This window comes from Somniosus microcephalus, chromosome 29 (assembly GCF_052327205.1).
Source record: "Somniosus microcephalus isolate GS21.2 chromosome 29, FLI_Smic_1.0, whole genome shotgun sequence".
In the NCBI taxonomy this organism is placed as follows: domain Eukaryota; kingdom Metazoa; phylum Chordata; class Chondrichthyes; order Squaliformes; family Somniosidae; genus Somniosus; species Somniosus microcephalus.
The window spans coordinates 20,882,638-20,905,140 of NC_141015.1; the positions used below are offsets into that span (position 1 = coordinate 20,882,638).

Sequence of the window (22,503 nt, forward strand, 5' to 3'; positions counted from 1 at the left end):
AGAAATTCCTCCTCATTTCTATCCTTATCTTTAGACTGTGACCCCTGGCTCTGGACTCCCCCGCTATCGGGAACAGCCTACCTGCATCTAATCTGTCCAGTCCTGTCAGCATTTTATAAGTTTCAATGAGTCATCCTCGGTTCTGAAGGACTGCCTAAGAAGAAGACCCCATTAAGTCAACTCCCTTTTTTTGGTTTTAGGAAAGAGAACAATTGGAGGGGTTGAAACTTTTGAGCACTTTCAAGGAGAATATGACAACAGCATAAAACAACCACAAGTTGAGCAAAAGGACTCTTAAGGCTTGGGGTGCAATAGAGAGAGAGAGAGAAGCCAGCGGTGAATGAAAGCACGCCCATTTGTGCCCGGCCCGGCCCACTGTCACCAGGCGTGTCTGATGAGGTGGAGCGGCCGCTGTGACGTGGAGGGAGGGGGTTCTCCTGCACGTAGAATGTTGTGACATAAAGTGACGAGCAGTCGCGCAACAACGGCGGTGACAAAGGAGTCTCAACGTTCGAAAAAAGAATGTGCGGTAAGAGTCAGCTGTTTCAGGCACCTCGGCTTCTCCCTGAACACAAGCTGTCCCAGGGGAGAGGCAGGCAAAAGCCCGTCTCTTCCAAGGGCATAAAACTGCCTGCAGCCACTTTAACTTCCTTTTTGGTCATCTTTATAAGGTTCCGTTCATCGGTATTTATTCGTGTAATGCAAGTTATTGTAAAGTTGCTTTCTCTTCAGGCCTGCTTTAAATTCCTTAAATGGCAGTGTGGAATTTGTGTTTTTTTTTGTTTTGTGTGTGACACTACAGAATCTGTAAACGTTACGAAGGCGGAGGTGGGTGACGCAAAATTGGACAGTGTAGTTTCGTTTTTTAAAATGTGAGAAATTGTCCCTGTGTGTCCGGACTATCCATATGGCAAAAAAAAATCTGAATAGATTTTGTGAGCGGAGTGACTTCTTTTAAATGGTGGTCCAGACTTGCAAAGTTTGGATCAGGAAATTATGGTCAGAAGGGGTTCTTCCAAAAAAAACTCGTGTCAAGCTTGTGAGACGTGACCTTTTCCGGCAGCAGTGTTTTTAATTTATATAAGGGGCCTTAAATTAGCACCCGCGTAACTCGGGCGCAAGTCAAAAACGCAGCCTAAGAGATTGCGAAATTTTGGGTGTTGAGTACAATATGCCCAAATCTCCTCGATTTTTTATGACGATCTGTCGATCCCTGCGTCCGAACACACCGCCACCCATAAGACTGGCCCTCCGTCCCCTTTATAACAACAGAAAATGCTGGAAAAACAGGCAACATCCGTGGAGAGAAATTTGAGTTGACGTTTCGGGTTGAACCCTTCAAAACTGGAAAGAAAAGAAAATAGATCGAAGGCAGGGCTGCGATCGGACAAAAGAAGTGAAAGAAACAAAAGGAGTAAAAGAGACAATAAAAGGTGTTCAAAGCTAGACGAGATGGTAATCGGCTGAGATTAGGTGTAAAGTGTACTGGCAGGGCAAGAGATAGCTGCCAGGTGGGAGAGTGGAAAAATTACAAGTAAAAATGTGAAAGGGGCCGAGGTTATGATCTGAAATTGTTGAACTCGATATTGAGTCCGGAAGGCTGCAGAGTGCCTAATCGGAAGATGAGGTGCCTTGTTACAGTGCCTAATATACGAGTTTCCTGCAATTGCGCTTGCTCCGAGGTTCTCTCCAAATTACGCCCAGATTTTCAGGCACAGCCGAAAACAAAGTAATTTTTCTGGTGTGTTTTATTGCAATTTTTTGAGCGTATGTTTTATAAATTTATCCTCGCTGAAACCTGCTCTGTATTTTCTGTTTCTTTCAATGCATTTTTGTGGCATCAGTATAAGTGACATTAAAAATTGAAAAGCTTCCAGGATTGCAAGTTCTTAAACATGCCGTGCCTAATGCGCATGAATAATAGATGACGTGAAACTTTATTTTTCATACTTGGGAATATATGTTATGATCAATTCGATCAGGGCTGATCTGTACCTCGACTCCCTTTACCCGCCTGAGTTCCATATCCCTTGGTACCTATACCTAGCAAAAATATTGATCCAGTCTATAATGAGTGCTACAAATTGTCAGTGGCTCTCTGTAGTTGGAGATTTTACTGTTAATGGGCTGGATTTTCCGACCCTCACGGGTGCGTAGGAGGTGTGCCTGTGCCCATAGGGGTCGCGCAAGTGCCGGTTTCAGGAATGCGAAGCGCACACACTGAAACCCAGCACTTGCGATCTGTCAAGAATTCTCTTGACAGATCATCCGCCTGCCCGAGAAAAGTGCCTCTGCGGGTGGAGAGTTGCTCTATTTGCACAACTTCCGCCCACTGAACGCCTGTCATTCGTAAGGCCTGCTTTTACCAGCTTAAGAGTTTTAAAAAATAGAAAAATGAAATTTGATAACTCATTTATAAATTAAAAATACTCTTCAAAAGGGTAAGCTTATTTTTAGCCCTGTAAAAAAATACATTTTTGTTTAAAATATTTCATTAAATGGCATTTTAATTAATTTTAATTATGTAATTTAAAAAAATTATTTAATGTTTTAGTGTGTTTTTAAATGTGATCCCCATTCATACCTTTGACAGTTCTGTCCATACAGAACTGTTAAAAGTGTGAAGGGGGATTCCCTTCTTCCATTGGTTCGCCTGACCCACGTGATCCCAGGGGCGCTTGCGAACCACATGCACCCCTGGGATAGGTGAGCCTCTGCACATTTCGAAGAGGCAAGGCCCAGGATCGCAAGCCTCGGGATCTACGGAACCAGCAGGTAAGCTTGTAGATTTTTTTCCGAGCAGAAAAATAGGCCCGCAGGGGGCCTCCGGTCTGAAATTCAGGGCCAATATGTATTGGGATGTAGCTATATTACAGATAGTAGTCTCTGATAATACAAGAGATGCTCCTTACAATCACTGTGAAAGAGAAGGGGCAATTAGAAATACTCAACACAGCTGCAGGAAAAGAAGGACATGTCTTGCAAACTTGACTTGAGTTTTTTGAAGAAGTCACCAGGGTAGTGGTTGAGGGAAATCCGGTAGACTTTGGCCTGGATTTTGCGGTCGCTGGTGGCGTAACTACGGATTACGCCGCCGGCATCCGAACGGAATGCGCACTTACCTGATGGGGACCCTGACATGGTCATTCGTGTGGAAATGACTTATGAAATGATAAACAACAACAGAAAACGCTGGAAAAACTCAGCAAGTCAGGCAACATCCGTGGAGAGAAATTTGAGTTGACATTTCGGGTTTGACCCTTCTTCAAAACTTTTGAAGAAGGGTCAAACCCGAAATGTCAACTCAAATTTCTCTCCACGGATGTTGCCTGACTTGCTGAGTTTTTCCAGCGTTTTCTGTTGTTGTTTCGGATTTCCAGCATCTGCAGTATTTTGCTATCGTACTTATGAAATGATACTGGACAGCCTGCTGGTGGCGCTGTCCAGGGAGAGTATAAATACTCGGGCATGGGCCCAGCTTGCTCAGGACATTCTTTAACAGGAACTAGTGAAGGACACAACTAGATCTCCATGTTGAAAAACAGTTGATTAAAGTCTTGTTTAATACTTAGACCAAGTGCCTAGTAGTTTTCTTACATCAGACCCTTCTTCGCAAACTTGCTGTTTGACGCTCCGTAGTAGAGAACAGCGTGGTGGCCCAGGGACACACTGTGTCAGCGGACAGAAGGTCTCTCATTTATTTATGATCATAGATGTTCAGGCACATGAAATCCCGAAAGGTTCTACTAAGGAGAGTTTTTTTTTTCCCCCTTTCCTCAACTTTCAGTATGGAATTTTGTTAAGCTTATGCTCCACGTAGGTGCAAAAAAATTAAAACCCTCAATGTAGCAACCGCTTCCTCCGAACTTTCCATGGGCAAAATCCTAAAATACTTCCATTTCCGGCCTCGTAAAGCTTTTAAAATTACTTTGCTTTATCAGGAGGTATCCCCTTACGCTGTACAAACAGGCTGCACCAGCCGTAAAATTTTTGTACGTAATTGCTGGGCAGTTGGTGGGCAATTAGCCAGCAATGAGGGTTTCCCCCTTGGAGTGGATGATCTGTCAAGTTCGCGATTTAGCGCATGCGCGCGCTGACATCCTGAACTTGTAGTCCATTTCAAAGGCGGTATGGCAGCGTACTCTCATACATAAGAACATAAGAATTAGGAGCAGGAGTAGGTCATACCACCCCTCGAGCCTACTCTGCCATTCAATAAGATCATGGCTGATCTTCTACCTCAACTCCACCTTCCCGCACTATCCCCCTATCCCTTAATCCCCTTAGTTCCCAAAAGTTTATTGACCTCTGACTTGAATATACTCAACGACTGAGCCTCCACAGCTCTCTGGGGTAGAGAATTCCAAAGATTCACAACCCTCTGAGTGAAGACATTTCTCCTCATCTCAGTCCTAAATGGCCGACACCTTATTCTGAGACTGTGACCCTGTGTTCTAGATTCCCAGCCAGGGGAAACCTTTTCTCAGCATTAACCTTGTCAAGCCCCTTAAGAATTTTATATGTTTCAATTAGATCACCTCTCATTCTTCTAAACGCAAGGGAATATAGGCCCAGTCTACTCAATTGCTCCTCATAGGCCAATCCCCTCATCCCAGGTACCAGTCTAGAGAACACTCGTTGTACTCCCTCTAAGACAAGTATGTCTATCCTTAGGTAAGGAGACCAGAACAGTTCACAGTACTCCAGGTGTGACCTCATCAATGCCCTGTATAATTGTAGTAAGACTTCTTCACTCTTGTACTCTAATCCCTTTGTAACAAAAGCTAACAGACCATTTGCTTTCCTAATTGCTTGCTGTACCTGCATGTTAACTTTCTGTGATTCATATACAAGGACACCCAGGTCCCTCTGAATGCAAACATTTCCCAGTCTCTCACCATTCAAAAAATATTCTGCTTTTTTTGTTTTTCCTAACAAAGTGGATAACTTCACACTTCCCCACATTGTATTCCATTTACCTTGTTCTTGCCCACTCAGTCAACCTGTCTATATTTCCCTGCAGCCTCTTTGCGTCCTCCTCACAGCTTACTTTCCCATCTAACTTTGTATCATCAGCAAACTTGTATACGTTACACTCAGTCCCTTTATCTACATCGACCACAAATCCTGGCCCATTGTCTACCTGGTCTTTCACAACGCCTTGATAAGGTACCTCACATTAGGTTACTTCACAAGATAGTATCGGTGGCAATTTGATGTGCTGGATTAGGAATTGGCTTCAATTCCGCAGCCAAAAAGTTATAGTTAACGGGTGAGGATCAGCCTAGAGGCACGTTAGGAGTGGGGCTTGAGCCCACAATCTTCTGACTCGGAGGCAAGAGTGCTGCCCACTGAGCCACGGCTGACGACTGCATTTGTAAAGCTGTTGTCTGTTCCACACACGGCTGTAGTATTCTGTTGAGGAAGGTTTACGAGTTAGGGAGTTAATATTAAATATATGTCTTAAAGGGACATTGCAGTTATGTAAAAGTGTGTGGCAAACTTTTTTTAATGAGGGTGGAAGAGGAGCTGTGCGTCACGGTTGTCACAGTGAGTTCAAGTGCACACATTGTGATGATACAGTTCAATGCAGTTTAAGTCCTTCCATTGTTTATCTGTAAACAAATAATATAAGGCTTCTGAGCGACCTTTGATTTTAAAAAAGTGCCTATTTTACAGAAGTAGCTTGCTTAGAAGGTAGCATTCAAAGAGTAGGACATAACCTTCAGCCCACTCCTTGGTGTCGGTACTGCTGCAGCTATATCATTTGCTCCATATACCCTCAATATTATTGCTTTAAATAAAATTGTGGAGGCTCTTTTCTCCCCCTTTAAATTTGTATATTTACCAAGCCGGGAGAGGCCATCACTGTGGATGGAACGTGTTCCTTTTTGGGGTCTCCTAAGGTCAGGCGCAGCACTGGCCAACTGTTAGAGCAGAACAGAGGGAGCTTTACTCTGTGATGTGGCTTAACCCGCCGCCTCAGAAGAAGATTTGCAACTGCACCAACTATTGTATATAGTTTTTTTCCCATTTCCGGCTCCGGCCATTTACTGCCTTCTCTGAGTGACATTTGCCCACTTGTGCCAAAATTTTTGAGACTTTTGTGTTGCGACCCTGTTGGGGAGGAGGAGCGAGTTGAGACCCTCCAAACTCATTTGTATGTAGGACTTTTGGAATCAGCGGAGACGGGGGACTTTCATCCAGTCAGTCCAGGCTGGATTGAAGCCCAGATTCCAGGTGTAAGAAGTCACACAACACCAGGTTATAGTCCAACAGTTTTATTTGAAATCAGAAGCTTTCGGAGCGCTGCTCCTTCGTCAGGTGAAGTGGAGAGATGCATAAAGACACAGCTTATATAGTCAGAGAATAATGCCAGATGATTACAGGTAATCTTTCTAACTGCCATTTATCACACCTCGGCAGAGAGATAATCACAGCAATCAAATGTGTGAATGGTGTCCAAACAGGTCAGTCAGGAAAACATTACATCAAAGAACAATGAGGTGGGGTCACAAGGGGTCAAATGTTGCAGATGCTGGGGTCTGTATGAAAAACAAAAAGCAGCCTAAAAAACATTTTTTTTGCTGGAAATCACAGCAGGTCCGGCCGCATCTGTGTAGAGAGAACAAGCCAATGTCGACTCGAGTCTGGATGACCCTGCGTCAGGTGGGGTTACATGTAGCGTGACATGAACCCGTGGTTAATTCACAGATGCGGCCGGATGTTAGAAAGGCTTTGGGGAGTCAGGAGGTGAGACACTCGCCGCAGAATACCTAGCTTCTGACCTGCTCTTGTTGCCACTATTTATGTGGCTGGTCCAGTAAGTTTCTGGTCAATGGTGACCTCCAGGATGTTGATGGTGGGGGATTTGGCGATGGTAATGCCATTGAATGTCAAGGGGCGGTGGTTAGACTCTCGCTTTTGGAGATAGTCATTGCCTGGCACTGTTGTGGTGTGAATGTTACCTGCCGCTTATCAGCCCAAGCTCGAACGTCGTCCATGTCTTGTTGCATGCGGGCATGGACTGCTTCATTATCTGAGGAGTTGTGAATGGCACTGAACACTGTGCAGTCATCAGCGAACATCCCCATTTCTGACCTTCTGTTGGAGGGAAGGTCATTGATGAAGCAGCTGAAGATGGTTGGGCCTAGGATACTGCCCTGAGGAACTCCTGCAGCGATGTCCTGGGGCTGTGATGATTGAGCTTCAATCACCACAGCCATCTTCCTTTGTGCTAGGTATGACTCCAGCCAGTGGAGAGCTTTCCCCCCCCCCCCGTAGAGAAGTACAATCTAATGCAAAGAGATTTAAATGTGTCCAGGCAATGGGCCACACAATGGCAAATTGCATTTAATTTAGATAAATGTAGTGTCATGCATGTTGGTAGGACCAACACAAAGTACACATCATTTACAGGGAATGATATGGAAAGAGATTGAGAGAGAAAAAGATCTAGGTGTTACTGTGCACGGATCATTGCAGGTTCATGACAAATGTAGAAAAACTGTATCAAAGCTAATCGTGTATTGGGTTGTATTAATAGAACCCTTCAGTACAAATCATTCTCTCATTATACGGGTCGCTTGTTCGATTGCATCTGGAGTACTGCGCCCAGTTTTGTTCCCCCTCACATGGTGGGTGATATAGTAGCCTTGGAAAATGTTCAGAGGAGAGCTGTGAGAATGATTGCTAGCTTAAAAAAAAACCTTTGTTGCTCAGATAGGCGTAAGGAACTGGGCCTATTTACTTTAGAGCAGCGTAGACTTAGGGGGCGACCTGATAGATGTTAAAATAATAAAAGGACAGGATAGCGTCCCCATTGATAGTTTATTCCAGTCTGACTGATTGTGGAGGACCAAGGACCAATTAAGCTACGCAAGAGTAGGAATAGACTCAATGTTGGGCGGTTCTTCTTTTCCCAGAGAGCAGTGAGCCTCTGGAATACGTTACCAGCTGGTGCGGTGGGTGTTGACTCTCTGCCTTCAAAAGGGAGCTGGACCGGCTCTTGACTGGGGCAGAGATTGCACCGTATTAAAGCTAAGTGGTTTTACAGAAAAGAATTGGTGCATGTGATCTCCTGGACTGGTTTCAATTGCCTGAGGGGATAGGAGAGGAATTTTCCAGAGAATTTTTTTCCTTATTGGCCCTGGGTTTTACTCTTTTTTTTGCTTCTCCCAGGAGACCGCGTGGCTGCGGGGAGGTAGGAAGTGTCCAGTCATGATGCTCCAGCCGTCATGAGTGTGGGGCAAGCTTGATGAACCAGCTGGTCTTTTCCTGCCCGCCATTATTGTATGTTTGTACCGGTAGAGTTACAGTGTTGGTCCCACGTTCCACTCTTTGTGTTTTGTGCTCACCAGCTGATTAATTAGTAACGTGAGGAGAGTGCGAGTTGGATTGCTTTTCCTACTGTCTCTCTGACCGAGATCAGCTCGCTCAGTGCCATCCCATGGGATCGACCCTCGGACCTTTGTGATCCATATGGTTCAGCTACCCACTGCTTAAACCTACTGAGCTTCCAGGGCTGACTGCAGATTGCATCAGCATTACTCCAGAAAATGATATCATTAGTAATAACAACTAAACTCTGAACAATAAACATCTCTGGTTTTCCAGCATCTACTTGAAATTTAACATAGAAACTTTTTAATATTTCAATGTCATTTTATTATACTTGGTCTTCAGTGGCTGCATTACTTGGTCTTCAGTGGCTGCATTACTTGGTCTTCAGTGGCTGCATTACTTGGCCTTCAGTGGCTGCATTACTTGGCCTTCAGTGGCTGCATTACTTGGTCTTCAGTGGCTGCATTACTTGGTCTTCAGTGGCTGCATTACTTGGTCTTCAGTGGCTGCATTACTTGGTCTTCAGTGGCTGCATTACTTGGTCTTCAGCGGCCGCATTACTTGGTCTTCAGCGGCCGCATTACTTGGTCTTCAGCGGCCGCATTACTTGGTCTTCAGTGGCTGCATTACTTGGTCTTCAGTGGCTGCATTACTTGGTCTTCAGTGGCTGCATTAGGGAGCAGCAGGGAGCAGCGAGGAGGAGCCCGGCTTAAAAACCGGCGGCAGTTGCGAGGCCCGACCACTCGGAGCAGCAGGGAGCAGCGAGGAGGAGCCCGGCTTAAAAACCGGCGGCAGTTGCGAGGCCCGACCACTCGGAGCAGCAGGGAGCAGCGAGGAGGAGCCCGGCTTAAAAACCGGCGGCAGTTGCGAGGCCCGACCACTCGGAGCAGCAGGGAGCAGCGAGGAGGAGCCCGGCTTAAAAACCGGCGGCAGTTGCGAGGCCCGACCACTCGGAGCAGCAGGGAGCAGCGAGGAGGAGCCCGGCTTAAAAACCGGCGGCAGTTGCGAGGCCCGACCACTCGGAGCAGCAGGGAGCAGCGAGGAGGAGCCCGGCTTAAAAACCGGCGGCAGTTGCGAGGCGTACCAAATCAACAGCAGAGGAGAGAGGTAAAAAGTAATCAGTGTGTGACGTCACCAGGGAGCAGCTGGTGCAGTCGGGAGAGCAGGAGGCCAGTAACTCTTATATAGGTGGAGCTGTTGCTAAACCCGAAACACTACAGTGTAGTGTCTCCCACCCTTCCACCTCCTCTAACCTTTTAGGGGTTAGGGGAAGTAGAAAAGGTAGGTTCAATTTATTTTATTTCAGGAGCCTAACCTAGGTGGAAAAGGTTCCAGGACAGGAGGCGGCAGTGAAAATACAACACCAGAAAACAGGTAGGTGACTGGTTGGTGAGTACTTTCACAAACTTATTCTAAGTAGAATTCAATAATTAAGCTAAATCGGAGTAAATAAAAGGGTATTTTAAGGGTTAAGTCATGGAAGGGCAGCTCGGACCCGTGTCATGCTCCTCCTGTGCCATGTGGGAAATCAGGGACACTGTCCCTGACAACTATGTGTGCAGGAAGTGTGTCCAGCTGCAGCTCCTAGCGGACCGCATGGCGGCGCTGGAGCTGCGAATGGACTCACTCTGGAGCATACGCGATGCTGAGGATGTTGTGGATAGCACATTCAGTGAGTTGGTCACACCGCAGGTAAAGGCTAGCTCAGACAGTAAATGGGTGACCAAAAGGCAGGGTAAAGGCAGGAAGGTAGTGCAGGAGTCACCTGCGGTCATCTCCCTCCAAAACAGGTTTACCGTTTTGGGTACTGTTGGGGGAGATGACTTATCAGGGGAAGGCACCAGCAGCCAGGTTCAGGGCACCATGACTGGCTCTGCTGCACAGAAGGGCGGGAAAAAGAGGGATAGGGCTATAGTGATAGGGGATTCAATTGTAAGGGGGATAGATAGGAGTTTCTGTGGCCGAGACCGAGACTCCAAGATGGTATGTTGCCTCCCTGGTGCAAGGGTCAAGGATGTCTCGGAGCGGGTGCAGAGCATTCTGAAGGGGGAGGGGGATCAGCCAGTTGTCGTGGTACATGTAGGTACCAACGATGTAGGTAAAAAGAGGGAGGAGGTCCTACAAGCTGAATTTAGGGAGTTAGGAGCTAAATTGAAAAGTAGGACCTCAAAGGTAGTAATCTCTGGATTGCTACCAGTGCCACGAGCTAATAAGTTTAGAGAGAGTAAGATAGATAAGCTAAATACGTGGCTTGAGCAGTGGTGCAAGGGAGAGGGATTTAAATTCTTGAGGCATTGGAACCAGTTCTTGGGGAGGAGTGACCTGTACCAAGGGGACGGTCTACACCTGAACTGTGAGGGAGCCGATGTCCTCGGGGTAATATTTTCTAGGGCGGTTCGGGCGGATTTAAACTAATTTGGCAGGGGGATGGGAACCTAGGTAGTGGAAAAGAGGGAAGTCATATGAAGTCAGAAATAGATGGTAGAAAGGTGAGAAGCAATAAGCAAAGGAGAGAAACACAAAGGGCCAAACTAATTCATAATGAGAGTGTGAAAAAAGCAAGCCTGAAGGCTTTGTATCTTAATGCTAGAAGCATTAGGAACAAGGTGGATGAATTAGTTGTGGAAATAGAGGTAAACAAGTATGATTTGATTGGGATTACAGAAACGTGGCTGCAGGGTGGGCAAGGCTGGGAACTTAACATCCAGGGATATACAATATTTAGGAAGGATCGGCAAAAAGGTAGGGGAGGTGGGGTAGCATTGCTGGTAAAGGAGGGGATTAATGCAATGGAAAGGAAGGATATTAACTCGGATGAAACGGAATCTGTATGGGTAGAAATGAGAAATAGCAAGGGGAGGAAAACGTTAGTGGGTGTGATATATAGGCCTCCAAATAGTAATATGGAGGTGAGGGAAGGCATAAAAAGGGAAATTAGAGAAGCGTGCGATAAGAGCACAGCTGTCATCATGGGTGACTTTAATTTACATATTGATTGGACTACCCAAATTAGTAAAAATTCTGAGGAGGAGGAATTCCTGGAATGTTTTCGGGACGGTTATCTGGACCAATATGTCGAGGAGCCGACTCGAGATCAGGCCATTTTAGACTGGGTATTGTGCAATGAGAAGGGACTTATCAGCAATCTTCTTGTACGAGGCCCCTTGGGTCAGAGCGATCATAATATGATCGAGCTCTCAGTCGAGATGGAGAGTGAGGAAATTGAATCAGAGACTAAGGTCCAGAACTTAAATAAAGGGAATTACGAGGGTATGAGACGGGAATTGGGTAAGATTGATTGGGTGGTGTTTCTGGGGGGATTGACAGTGGATAGACAATGGCAAGCATTCAAAGATAGAATGGAAGAATTCCAGAACATGTTTATACCGGTTTGGCATAAAAATAAACCTAAAAAGGTGACTCAACCGTGGATAACGAGGGAAATTAGGGACAGCATAAAATCAAAAAAAAGGGCATATCAACTGGCAAAAAAAAGCACCAGACCGGAAGATTGGGGGCAGTACAGGATACAGCAAAAGAGGACAAAGGGATTAATCAGGAAGGGGAAAATAGAATACGAAAGTAAACTTGCAGCAAACATAAAGACAGACTGCAAAAGCTTTTATCGGTATATCAGGAGGAAAAGACTGGTAAAATCCCAAGTCGGTCCCTTGCAGTCCGATTCGGGAGAATATATAATGGAGAATAAGGAAATGGCAGACCAATTAAACTCATACTTTGGTTCTGTATTCACAAAGGAGGACACAAATAACCTCCCAGGAATATCGGCAAACATAGGGACTAATGAGAGGGAGGAGCTGACAGAAATTAGTATCTCTAGGGATATGGTGTTGGGTAAGTTGAGGGGACTGAAGGCCGACAAATCCCCGGGGCCTGATAAACTACATCCTAGGGTACTTAAGGAGGTGGCCCTGGAGATAGCAGATGCTCTAAGGATCATCTTCCGGAACTCCATTGACTCGGGAACAGTACCCGTGGATTGGAGGGTAGCTAATGTTACCCCAATATTTAAAAAGGGGGGTAGAGAGAAAGCAGGGAATTATAGACCAGTAAGCCTTACATCGGTTGTGGGCAAAATGCTAGAGTCCATTATTAAGGATAAAATAGCGGAGCGCTTGACAAATGGGGAAAGGATCGGACAGAGTCAACATGGATTTACAAAGGGTAAATCGTGTTTGACTAATCTGCTGGAATTTTTTGAGGAAGTAACTGGTAAAATAGATGGGGGAGAGCCAGTGGATGTGGTGTACCTTGACTTCCAGAAAGCCTTCGATAAGGTTCCACACAAAAGATTATCATGCAAAATTAAGGCTCATGGGATTGGGGGCAAAGTATTAACGTGGATAGAGAACTGGCTGGCGGATAGAAAACAGAGAGTTGGAATAAACGGCTCGTTTTCGGAGTGGCAGGCAGTGACCAGCGGGGTGCCGCAAGGATCTGTCCTGGGACCCCAGCTGTTCACAATATATATAAATGATCTGGATCAGGGAATTGGATGCAATATTTCCAAATTCGCTGACGACACTAAACTAGGAGGAGGGGTGGGCTCTGATGAGGATGTCCGGAGGCTACAGTGCGATTTGGACAGGTTGGGGGAATGGGCGGATACGTGGCAGATGCACTATAATGTGGATAAATGCGAGGTTATCCACTTTGGGGGTAAAAACAGGAGGGTAGATTATTCTCTAAATGGCAATAGATTGGGAGATGGGGAAGTGCAGAGGGACCTGGGTGTTCTTGTGCACCAGTCACTGAAGGAGAGCATGCAGGTGCAACAGGCGATTAAGAAGGCAAATGGTATGTTGGCCTTCATATCAAGGGGGTTCGAGTATAGGAATAGGGATACCTTACTACAGCTGTACAAGGTGCTGGTGAGACCGCATCTGGAGTATTGTGTACAGTTTTGGTCGCCCCATCTGCGGAAGGATGTTCTTGCCATGGAAAGAGTGCAACGGCGATTCACCAGGCTGATACCTGGAATGGCGGGAATGACCTACGAAGAGAGATTAAATAGTTTGGGCTTGTACTCACTGGAGTTTAGAAGATTGAGAGGGGATCTCATCGAAACATATAAAATTATGGCAGGCCTGGACAGGCTGAATTCAGAGAGAATGTTTCCAATGGCCGGGGAGCACAGAACCAGGGGCCACAGTCTAAAAATAGCGGGCAAATCATTTAAAACAGAGATGAGGAAGAATTTCTTCACTCAGAGTGGTGAGCCTGTGGAATTCCCTGCCACAGAGGGCTGTGAAGGCTAATTCAATAAATATTTTCAAGAGAGAATTGGATATATTTCTGAAGGCTAAGGGGATTAAGGGTTACGGAGAAAAGGCGGGGACGGGGTACTGAACTGGTAAGATCAGCTATGATCTCAGACGAAGATCAGCCATGATCTCATTGAATGGCGGAGCAGGCTCGAAGGGCCGAATGGCCTACTCCTGTTCCTATCTCTATGTTTCTATGTCTTCAGTGGCTGCATTACTTGGTCTTCAGTAGCTGCATTACTTGGTCTTCAGCGGCTGCATTACTTGGTCTTCAGCGGCTGCATTACTTGGTATTCAGCGGCTGCATTACTTGGTATTCAGTGGTTGCATTACTTGGTATTCAGTGGCTGCATTACTTGGTCTTCAGCGGTTGCATTACTTGGTATTCAGTGGCTGCATTACTTGGTCTTCAGCGGTTGCATTACTTGGTATTCAGTGGTTGCATTACTTGGTCTTCAGTGGCTGCATTACTTGGTATTCAGTGGTTGCATTACTTGGTATTCAGTGGCTGCATTACTTGGTATTCAGCGGCTGCATTACTTGGTCTTCAGCGGTTGCATTACTTGGTATTCAGCGGCTGCATTACTTGGTCTTCAGCGGTTGCATTACTTGGTATTCAGTGGCTGCATTACTTGGTATTCAGCGGCTGCATTACTTGGTCTTCAGCGGTTGCATTACTTGGTATTCAGCGGTTGCATTACTTGGTATTCAGCGGTTGCATTACTTGGTCTTCAGCGGTTGCATTACTTGGTCTTCAGCGGTTGCATTACTTGGTCTTCAGTGGTTGCATTACTTGGTATTCAGTGGCTGCATTACTTGGTCTTCAGTGGTTGCATTACTTGGTATTCAGCGGTTGCATTACTTGGTATTCAGCGGTTGCATTACTTGGTCTTCAGCGGTTGCATTACTTGGTCTTCAGTGGTTGCATTACTTGGTCTTCAGCGGTTGCATTACTTGGTATTCAGTGGTTGCATTACTTGGTCTTCAGTGGTTGCATTACTTGGTCTTCAGCGGTTGCATTACTTGGTATTCAGTGGTTGCATTACTTGGTCTTCAGCGGCTGCATTACTTGGTCTTCAGCGGTTGCATTACTTGGTATTCAGCGGTTGCATTACTTGGTATTCAGCGGTTGCATTACTTGGTATTCAGCGGTTGCATTACTTGGTCTTCAGCGGTTGCATTACTTGGTATTCAGTGGTTGCATTACTTGGTATTCAGCGGTTGCATTACTTGGTCTTCAGTGGTTGCATTACTTGGTATTCAGTGGCTGCATTACTTGGTCTTCAGTGGTTGCATTACTTGGTATTCAGTGGCTGCATTACTTGGTATTCAGCGGCTGCATTACTTGGTATTCAGTGGTTGCATTACTTGGTATTCAGTGGCTGCATTACTTGGTATTCAGTGGTTGCATTACTTGGTATTCAGCGGCTGCATTACTTGGTATTCAGCGGCTGCATTACTTGGTATTCAGTGGTTGCATTACTTGGTATTCAGTGGCTGCATTACTTGGTATTCAGTGGTTGCATTACTTGGTATTCAGCGGCTGCATTACTTGGTATTCAGTGGTTGCATTACTTGGTATTCAGCGGCTGCATTACTTGGTATTCAGTGGTTGCATTACTTGGTATTCAGTGGCTGCATTACTTGGTATTCAGTGGTTGCATTACTTGGTATTCAGCGGCTGCATTACTTGGTATTCAGTGGTTGCATTACTTGGTATTCAGCGGCTGCATTACTTGGTATTCAGTGGCTGCATTACTTGGTATTCAGCGGTTGCATTACTTGGTATTCAGCGGCTGCATTACTTGGTATTCAGTGGTTGCATTACTTGGTATTCAGTGGCTGCATTACTTGGTATTCAGTGGTTGCATTACTTGGTATTCAGCGGCTGCATTACTTGGTATTCAGTGGTTGCATTACTTGGTATTCAGCGGCTGCATTACTTGGTATTCAGTGGCTGCATTACTTGGTATTCAGCGGTTGCATTACTTGGTATTCAGCGGCTGCATTACTTGGTATTCAGCGGCTGCATTACTTGGTATTCAGTGGTTGCATTACTTGGTATTCAGCGGCTGCATTACTTGGTATTCAGTGGCTGCATTACTTGGTATTCAGCGGTTGCATTACTTGGTATTCAGCGGTTGCATTACTTGGTATTCAGTGGCTGCATTACTTGGTCTTCAGTGGTTGCATTACTTGGTCTTCAGCGGTTGCATTACTTGGTCTTCAGTGGTTGCATTACTTGGTATTCAGTGGTTGCATTACTTGGTATTCAGCGGCTGCATTACTTGGTATTCAGCGGCTGCATTACTTGGTATTCAGCGGTTGCATTACTTGGTCTTCAGTGGCTGCATTACTTGGTATTCAGTGGCTGCATTACTTGGTCTTCAGTGGCTGCATTACTTGGTCTTCAGCGGCCGCATTACTTGGTATTCAGCGGTTGCATTACTTGGTATTCAGCGGTTGCATTACTTGGTATTCAGTGGTTGCATTACTTGGTATTCAGCGGCTGCATTACTTGGTCTTCAGCGGCTGCATTACTTGGTCTTCAGCGGCTGCATTACTTGGTCTTCAGCGGCTGCATTACTTGGTATTCAGTGGCTGCATTACTTGGTATTCAGCGGCTGCATTACTTGGTCTTCAGCGGCCGCATTACTTGGTCTTCAGTGGTTGCATTACTTGGTCTTCAGTGGTTGCATTACTTGGTCTTCAGCGGCTGCATTACTTGGTATTCAGTGGTTGCATTACTTGGTCTTCAGTGGTTGCATTACTTGGTCTTCAGCGGTTGCATTACTTGGTCTTCAGCGGCTGCATTACTTGGTCTTCAGTGGCTGCATTACTTGGTATTCAGCGGCTGCATTACTTGGTCTTCAGCGGCTGCATTACTTGGTCTTCAGTGGCTGCATTACTTGGTATTCAGCGGCTGCATTACTTGGTATTCAGCGGTTGCATTACTTGGTATTCAGTGGCTGCATTACTTGGTCTTCAGTGGCTGCATTACTTGGTATTCAGCGGCTGCATTACTTGGTCTTCAGCGGCCGCATTACTTGGTATTCAGTGGTTGCATTACTTGGTCTTCAGCGGCCGCATTACTTGGTCTTCAGTGGCTGCATTACTTGGTATTCAGCGGCTGCATTACTTGGTATTCAGTGGCTGCATTACTTGGTCTTCAGCGGCCGCATTACTTGGTATTCAGTGGTTGCATTACTTGGTCTTCAGCGGCCGCATTACTTGGTCTTCAGTGGCTGCATTACTTGGTATTCAGCGGCTGCATTACTTGGTCTTCAGCGGCCGCATTACTTGGTATTCAGTGGTTGCATTACTTGGTCTTCAGCGGCCGCATTACTTGGTCTTCAGCGGCCGCATTACTTGGTCTTCAGTGGCTGCATTACTTGGTATTCAGCGGCTGCATTACTTGGTCTTCAGCGGCTGCATTACTTGGTCTTCAGCGGCCGCATTACTTGGTATTCAGCGGTTGCATTACTTGGTCTTCAGCGGCTGCATTACTTGGTATTCAGCGGCTGCATTACTTGGTCTTCAGCGGCTGCATTAAAGCAAAACTGTATGCTGCATTTTGAGAAAGGAATACATAGAATCATTGAATAGTACAGCACAGGAGGCCATTCGACCCATCGAGTCTGCACCGGCTCTTTCGAAGAGCAACCCCATTAGTCCCACTCCCCCCTGCTCTTTCCCCGTAGCCCTGCACTTTTTTCTCCTTCACGTATTTATCTAATTCCCTTTTGCAGGCTGCTATTGAATCTGTATCCACCGCCCTATCAGGCAGCGCACATTTACAGGGGTTGTCCGGAGTAACACACGATTGAACAGTGAGCGTTTGTTGGGGTGCAGACTCTGTTGAGGTCGGTCACTGTAGAAATGCATTTCACTTTTTGGGTGTTTTATCAGTAATGCGATTTCTACAGCGATTTTGTTCCATCAACTCCATACTGCAAATTGCAGCCCAGTGTGAAAATTTGCCTTTTATTTTCTGTCTGTGTATTAAATATAATGTGTACTCTGGCAGGTATCCTGTGGCATTGCTCGTGGATGAGCCAACACCCCTTTTTTAATAACAATAAGGGTATTATCAATAAACTGTATGGATACAGTGTTATGTGAGGTAAATGTGACTTGCAGGCAGTGCCCAGAATGTAAGACAGACGATTATAATAGTTTTATTGAATATATCTATCAAGATATTTGAAATGAAATTATTCCTGAAACTTTACACCTGGGTCATCCTTTTTATTTTCAAGGAATTTTTGCCTACCTTAACCACCATGTTCCCCAGACGAGAAGAGAAATTATTGAAATCTTGTTCAAGGGACTGCAGAGACTCGAATACAGAGGCTACGATTCTGCGGGTAAGTTGGTTTTGTCTTGTCTAGTGTGAACGAGCTTGCATTTATATAGCACCTTTCACGTCCTCAGGACATCCCAAAGCACTTCACAGTGAAGTGTAGTCACTGTCGTAGTGTAGGGACGTGCGGCTGCCTATTGGTGCACGGCAAGATCCCAGAAACAATAATGGGATTAATCTGTCTTGGTTGTGTTGATTGAAGGATAAATGTTGGCCAGGACAGCCTCTTAAGTAGTGCCATGAGACCTTTTACGCCCACCTGAGATGGCAGACGGGCCCTCAGTTCAATGTTGTCTGAATGATGGCATCGCCAACAGTGCAGCAATCCCTCAGTACTACAGCCTGGATTTCTTTTTGTGCTCGAGTCTCCAGAGTGGGACTTGAGCCCACAATCTTCTGACTCGGAGGCAAGAGTGCTGCCCACTGAGCCACGGCTGACAACTGCATTTGTAAAGCTGTTGCCTGTTCCACACACAGCTGTAGTATTCTGTTGAGGAAGGTTTACGAGTTAGGGAGTTAATATTAAATATATGTCTTAAAGGGACATTGCAGTTATGTAAAAGTGTGTGGCAAACTTTTTTTAATGAGGGTGGAAGAGGAGCTGTGCGTCACGGTTGTCACAGTGAGTTCAAGTGCACACATTGTGATGATACAGTTCAATGCAGTTTAAGTCCTTCCATTGTTTATCTGTAAGCAAATAATATAAGGCTTCTGAGCAACCTTTGATTTAAAAAAAGTGCCTATTTTACAGAAGTAGCTTGCTTAGAAGGTAGCATTCAAAGAGTAGGACATAACCTTCAGCCCACTCCTTGGTGTCGGTACTGCTGCAGCTATATCATTTGCTCCATATACCCTCAATATTATTGCTTTAAATAAAATTGAGGAGGCTCTTTTCTCCCCCTTTTAAATTTGTATATTTACCAAGCCGGGAGAGGCCATCGCTGTGGAGCGGGACGTGCTGCTTTTTTGAGGTCTCCTAAGGTCAGGCGCAGCACTGGCCAAATGTTAAAGCAGAACAGAGGGAGCTTTACTCTGTGATGTGACTTAACCCGCCGCCTCAGAAGAAGATTCCCGCCTGCACCAACTATATCGTTTTTTTCCCATTTCCGGCTCCGGCCATTTACTGCCTTCTCTGAGTGACATTTGCCCACTTGTGCCAAAATTTTAGAGACTTTTGTGTTGCGACCCTGTTAGGGAGGAGGAGCGAGTTGAGACCCTCCAAACTCATTTGTATGTGGGACTTTTGGAATCAGCGGAGACGGGGGACTTTCATCCAGTCAGTTCGGGCTGGATTGAAGCCCAGATTCCAGGTGACAGGACAGTTGTGACAACTAACTGCACCACCCACTCAGTCAAAGCTTTGAAAGGAAAGAAACATTTCACAGCTTGAAATAGGGGCGCTGCCTACTTTTCAATCACGCACAGCATAGAAAGGAAGAATTAAGTAATATATTGCTGCAGCTTAAAACTTTCCTAATCACCAGTGCCTTTGACTCATTGAGTGTCTGGTACATGTTGCAGTCTCCTCCTTTCTGTTTTTGTCACAATCTTGAGGAAGTGCAGTGATATTTTTCTGCCTGGATCTGAAACCTATTATGATGATTACTGTGTGTCCTAGAAGCACAATAACTGCTCTCTTTATACTGGGGATTAGACAACATACCCAAACTGAAAGTCGCTTTCTGCTTGCCAGTATAAACTCTGCGTTCTCTGCTTTAGAGTCCGCTCTCTCTTCACATATGTCCACCTCTTGGGATAGTTTCCATTGATGAGAACATATTTGGAGACAGTACAGCCTAAATATTTGACTTGAAACCTCCCTGTCTCTTAAATTTCCACCCAATGACCAGCACCTACCTGGCATCCTTTCTGCACAAAGTAAAAGAAAAAGGAAGACTTGCATTTATATAGCGCCTTTCACAACCTCAGGCTGTCCCACCAATGAAAGACTTTTGAAGTGTAGTCATTGTTATAATGTAGGAAATGCGACAGCCAATTTGCACACAGCAAGCTCCCGTGAACAGCAATGTGATAATGACCAGATAATTTTTTTTAATGATGTTGGTTGAGGGATAAATATTGGCTAGGACACCGGGCAGAACTCCCCTGCTCTTCTTCAAAAAGTGCCATGGGATCTTTTACATCCACCCGAGAGAGCAGACGGGGCCTCGCTTTAATGTCTCCTCCGAAAGACAGCACCTCCGACAGTGCAGCACTCCACTGGAATGTCAGCCTAGATTTTTGTGCTCGAGTCTCTGGAGTGGGACTTGAACCCACAACCTTCTGACTCAGAGGCGAGGGTGCTACCCACTGAGCCACGGCTGGCACAGAGGAGACAGAGAAGTCCTTGCTCACTTTTCTCTTTTGAGCGTATATGCATGCATTATTTACATGCAAGCATACAGCTCATTTATATGTAAAGCAAAGTTACACCCATCAAAATGCTTTGCCGAGGGCCACCTATACCAGTGGAACAGGTTCACTCCAGGTGGAGTTGTTTCTTGAGTCTGCACCACTTGCTTCTCTCAACTTGACCTGTACGCTCCCCTGATACTGCGTCTTCTGGGAGACGGTGCCACAACAGGTTTATGCCTCCACTGGCCTCGGATGTGCTGGTAACGCTGCTGGGACTTGCCAGACCTCCACTGGACAGCTAGGAGTTGGCCTTGCAATTGTTTTTTTTCTGATGCTTTGTTTACAGTATAGCTGCAGCCAGCCCAGTGACAGCACTTCCAAAGCAAAAGCAATTCATTGGCTGTGAAGCACTTTGGGACGTCGTGAGGTGGTGAAAGACAATGGCCCGGAATTTGCGGTTGTAATGATGGCGAAACTGTCAGCGTTCACCGTCATTACTGTGTAAAACTGACAGCAACTTCTGGCGTGCATACATGCGCAGTTAAACACGGAAATCCAGAAGTTGTTGTCAGTGATACTCTGCTCCGCCACAGGGTGCGCTGTTGCAATCTTCACAGATGGAATCATTAGAAATCACTGATAAGACGTGAACTTCAACTATTTACACACTATTCTTGCTGTAAACAATCAATGAAAATGTTAAGCCTTCTTCAATCAGGAGTAACTGAGTTTTTAACGGTGTACTAAGGCCCTTAACATCAAGAAAACCAAAGAAATCATTGTGGACTTCAGGAAGTCTAAAGGCGGAAGTCACACCCCCATCCACATCCATGGGGCTGTGGTGGAAAGGGTGGACAGCTTTAAGTTCCTCGGAGTCCACATCAAGGAAGACCTCTCCTGGTCCCTCAATACCTCCTCTCTGGTGAAGAAGGCCCAGCAGCGCCTATATTTCCAAAGGAGGCTGAAGGGATATAACCTGTCACCCCTGATCCTCTCTAACTTTTACCGCTGCACAATAGAGAGCATCCTGACAAACTGTATCACAGTATGGTATGGCAGCTATAGCTACTATGACCGGAAAGCCCTGCAGCGGGTAGTCAAAACTGCCCAACGCATTACCGGCACCTGGCTACCGACCATAGAGCACATATACCAGAAACGCTGTTTACGGAGGTCACAGACCATCATCAAAGACCCTACCCACTCCAGCCACAGTCTGTTCGCCCTCCTGCCATCTATGAGACGCTACAGATGCATTCGCACCCGTACGACCAGATTTAGGAACAGCTTCTTTCCCAGGGCTGTCATCCTACTGAACTCCACAAATAAACTCTAAAGCCTGCACATCTGCCAATGCACTTTATTATGGTTATGTTTATGTTAATGTATTACAAGCCAAATGTATGTTGAATGTTTAAATGTCTTAATCTAAATGTACACTCTCGGGATCCGCAAGCCTACATTTCGTTGTACTGCACTTGTGCACTAACAATGACAATAAAGTTGATTATGATTATGAATTACTGCTGAGCAACTTCTCTGGCCCTGAAACTAATTTTACAAGTGTGGAGTCTCATTCCCTCAGAAGAACATTTAATTTTTTTAAAAGTTTTTGTTCGGATATTTACATTTTTTCCTTAGCCCCATGTGTATGTCCCAATCTTTATTTTGCTTTCTCTACAATGATTTTAATGTGATGTATATTCCCTGCTTTTTACTTCCTGCTTTGCTGTCTGTGAGAATTCTTCAGTTTGATTGGCTGATCAGGCTGCCTGCTGCCTGCCCTGTTGCTGGAAGCCACAGATCCCCGGTAGATGCTGCCAAGTTGAAACTGGCATCGGAAATGAGGAAATCTACGCGCCAGAGCCCGCTCAATCTGTGTGGGCAGGTTTTTTTTTTTTTTAGGTCAGCGGCGTGCGCCATCCCTTTGCCACTGACTGCAAAATCTGGACCGTTATATAAGTTCAAGCTCTTAATTAACTGGCCTCTTGCACCACCATTGTTTTCTAATGATTGAGAAGGGGCAATTACCCTATTGGCTGGTTTTAATCGGCAGGATTGGTGCAAGAAGCAGCTAAGTTGCACTCGGCACGTGGTTGAATGCACTCGGGCAGAGCTCCTTCACAGTATAACTGGAAGCTGCCTCTGTGCCAGTGC

General features: G+C 45.7%; 1 protein-coding gene across 1 annotated transcript in view; it reads left to right on the forward strand.

Annotated features, from left to right (window-relative positions):
• Positions 1-394: 394 nt before the first annotated feature.
• LOC147098533 (glutamine--fructose-6-phosphate aminotransferase [isomerizing] 1-like) overlaps positions 395-22,503 on the forward strand; it is a 106,250-nt gene continuing 84,141 nt past the window's right edge. Inside the window, exons 1-2 of the mRNA XM_085970346.1 lie at positions 395-529; positions 17,888-17,995. Coding sequence (XP_085826472.1) covers positions 523-529; positions 17,888-17,995 — 115 coding nt within the window. The 5' untranslated portion in view covers positions 395-522. The remainder of the gene's footprint in view (positions 530-17,887; positions 17,996-22,503) is intronic.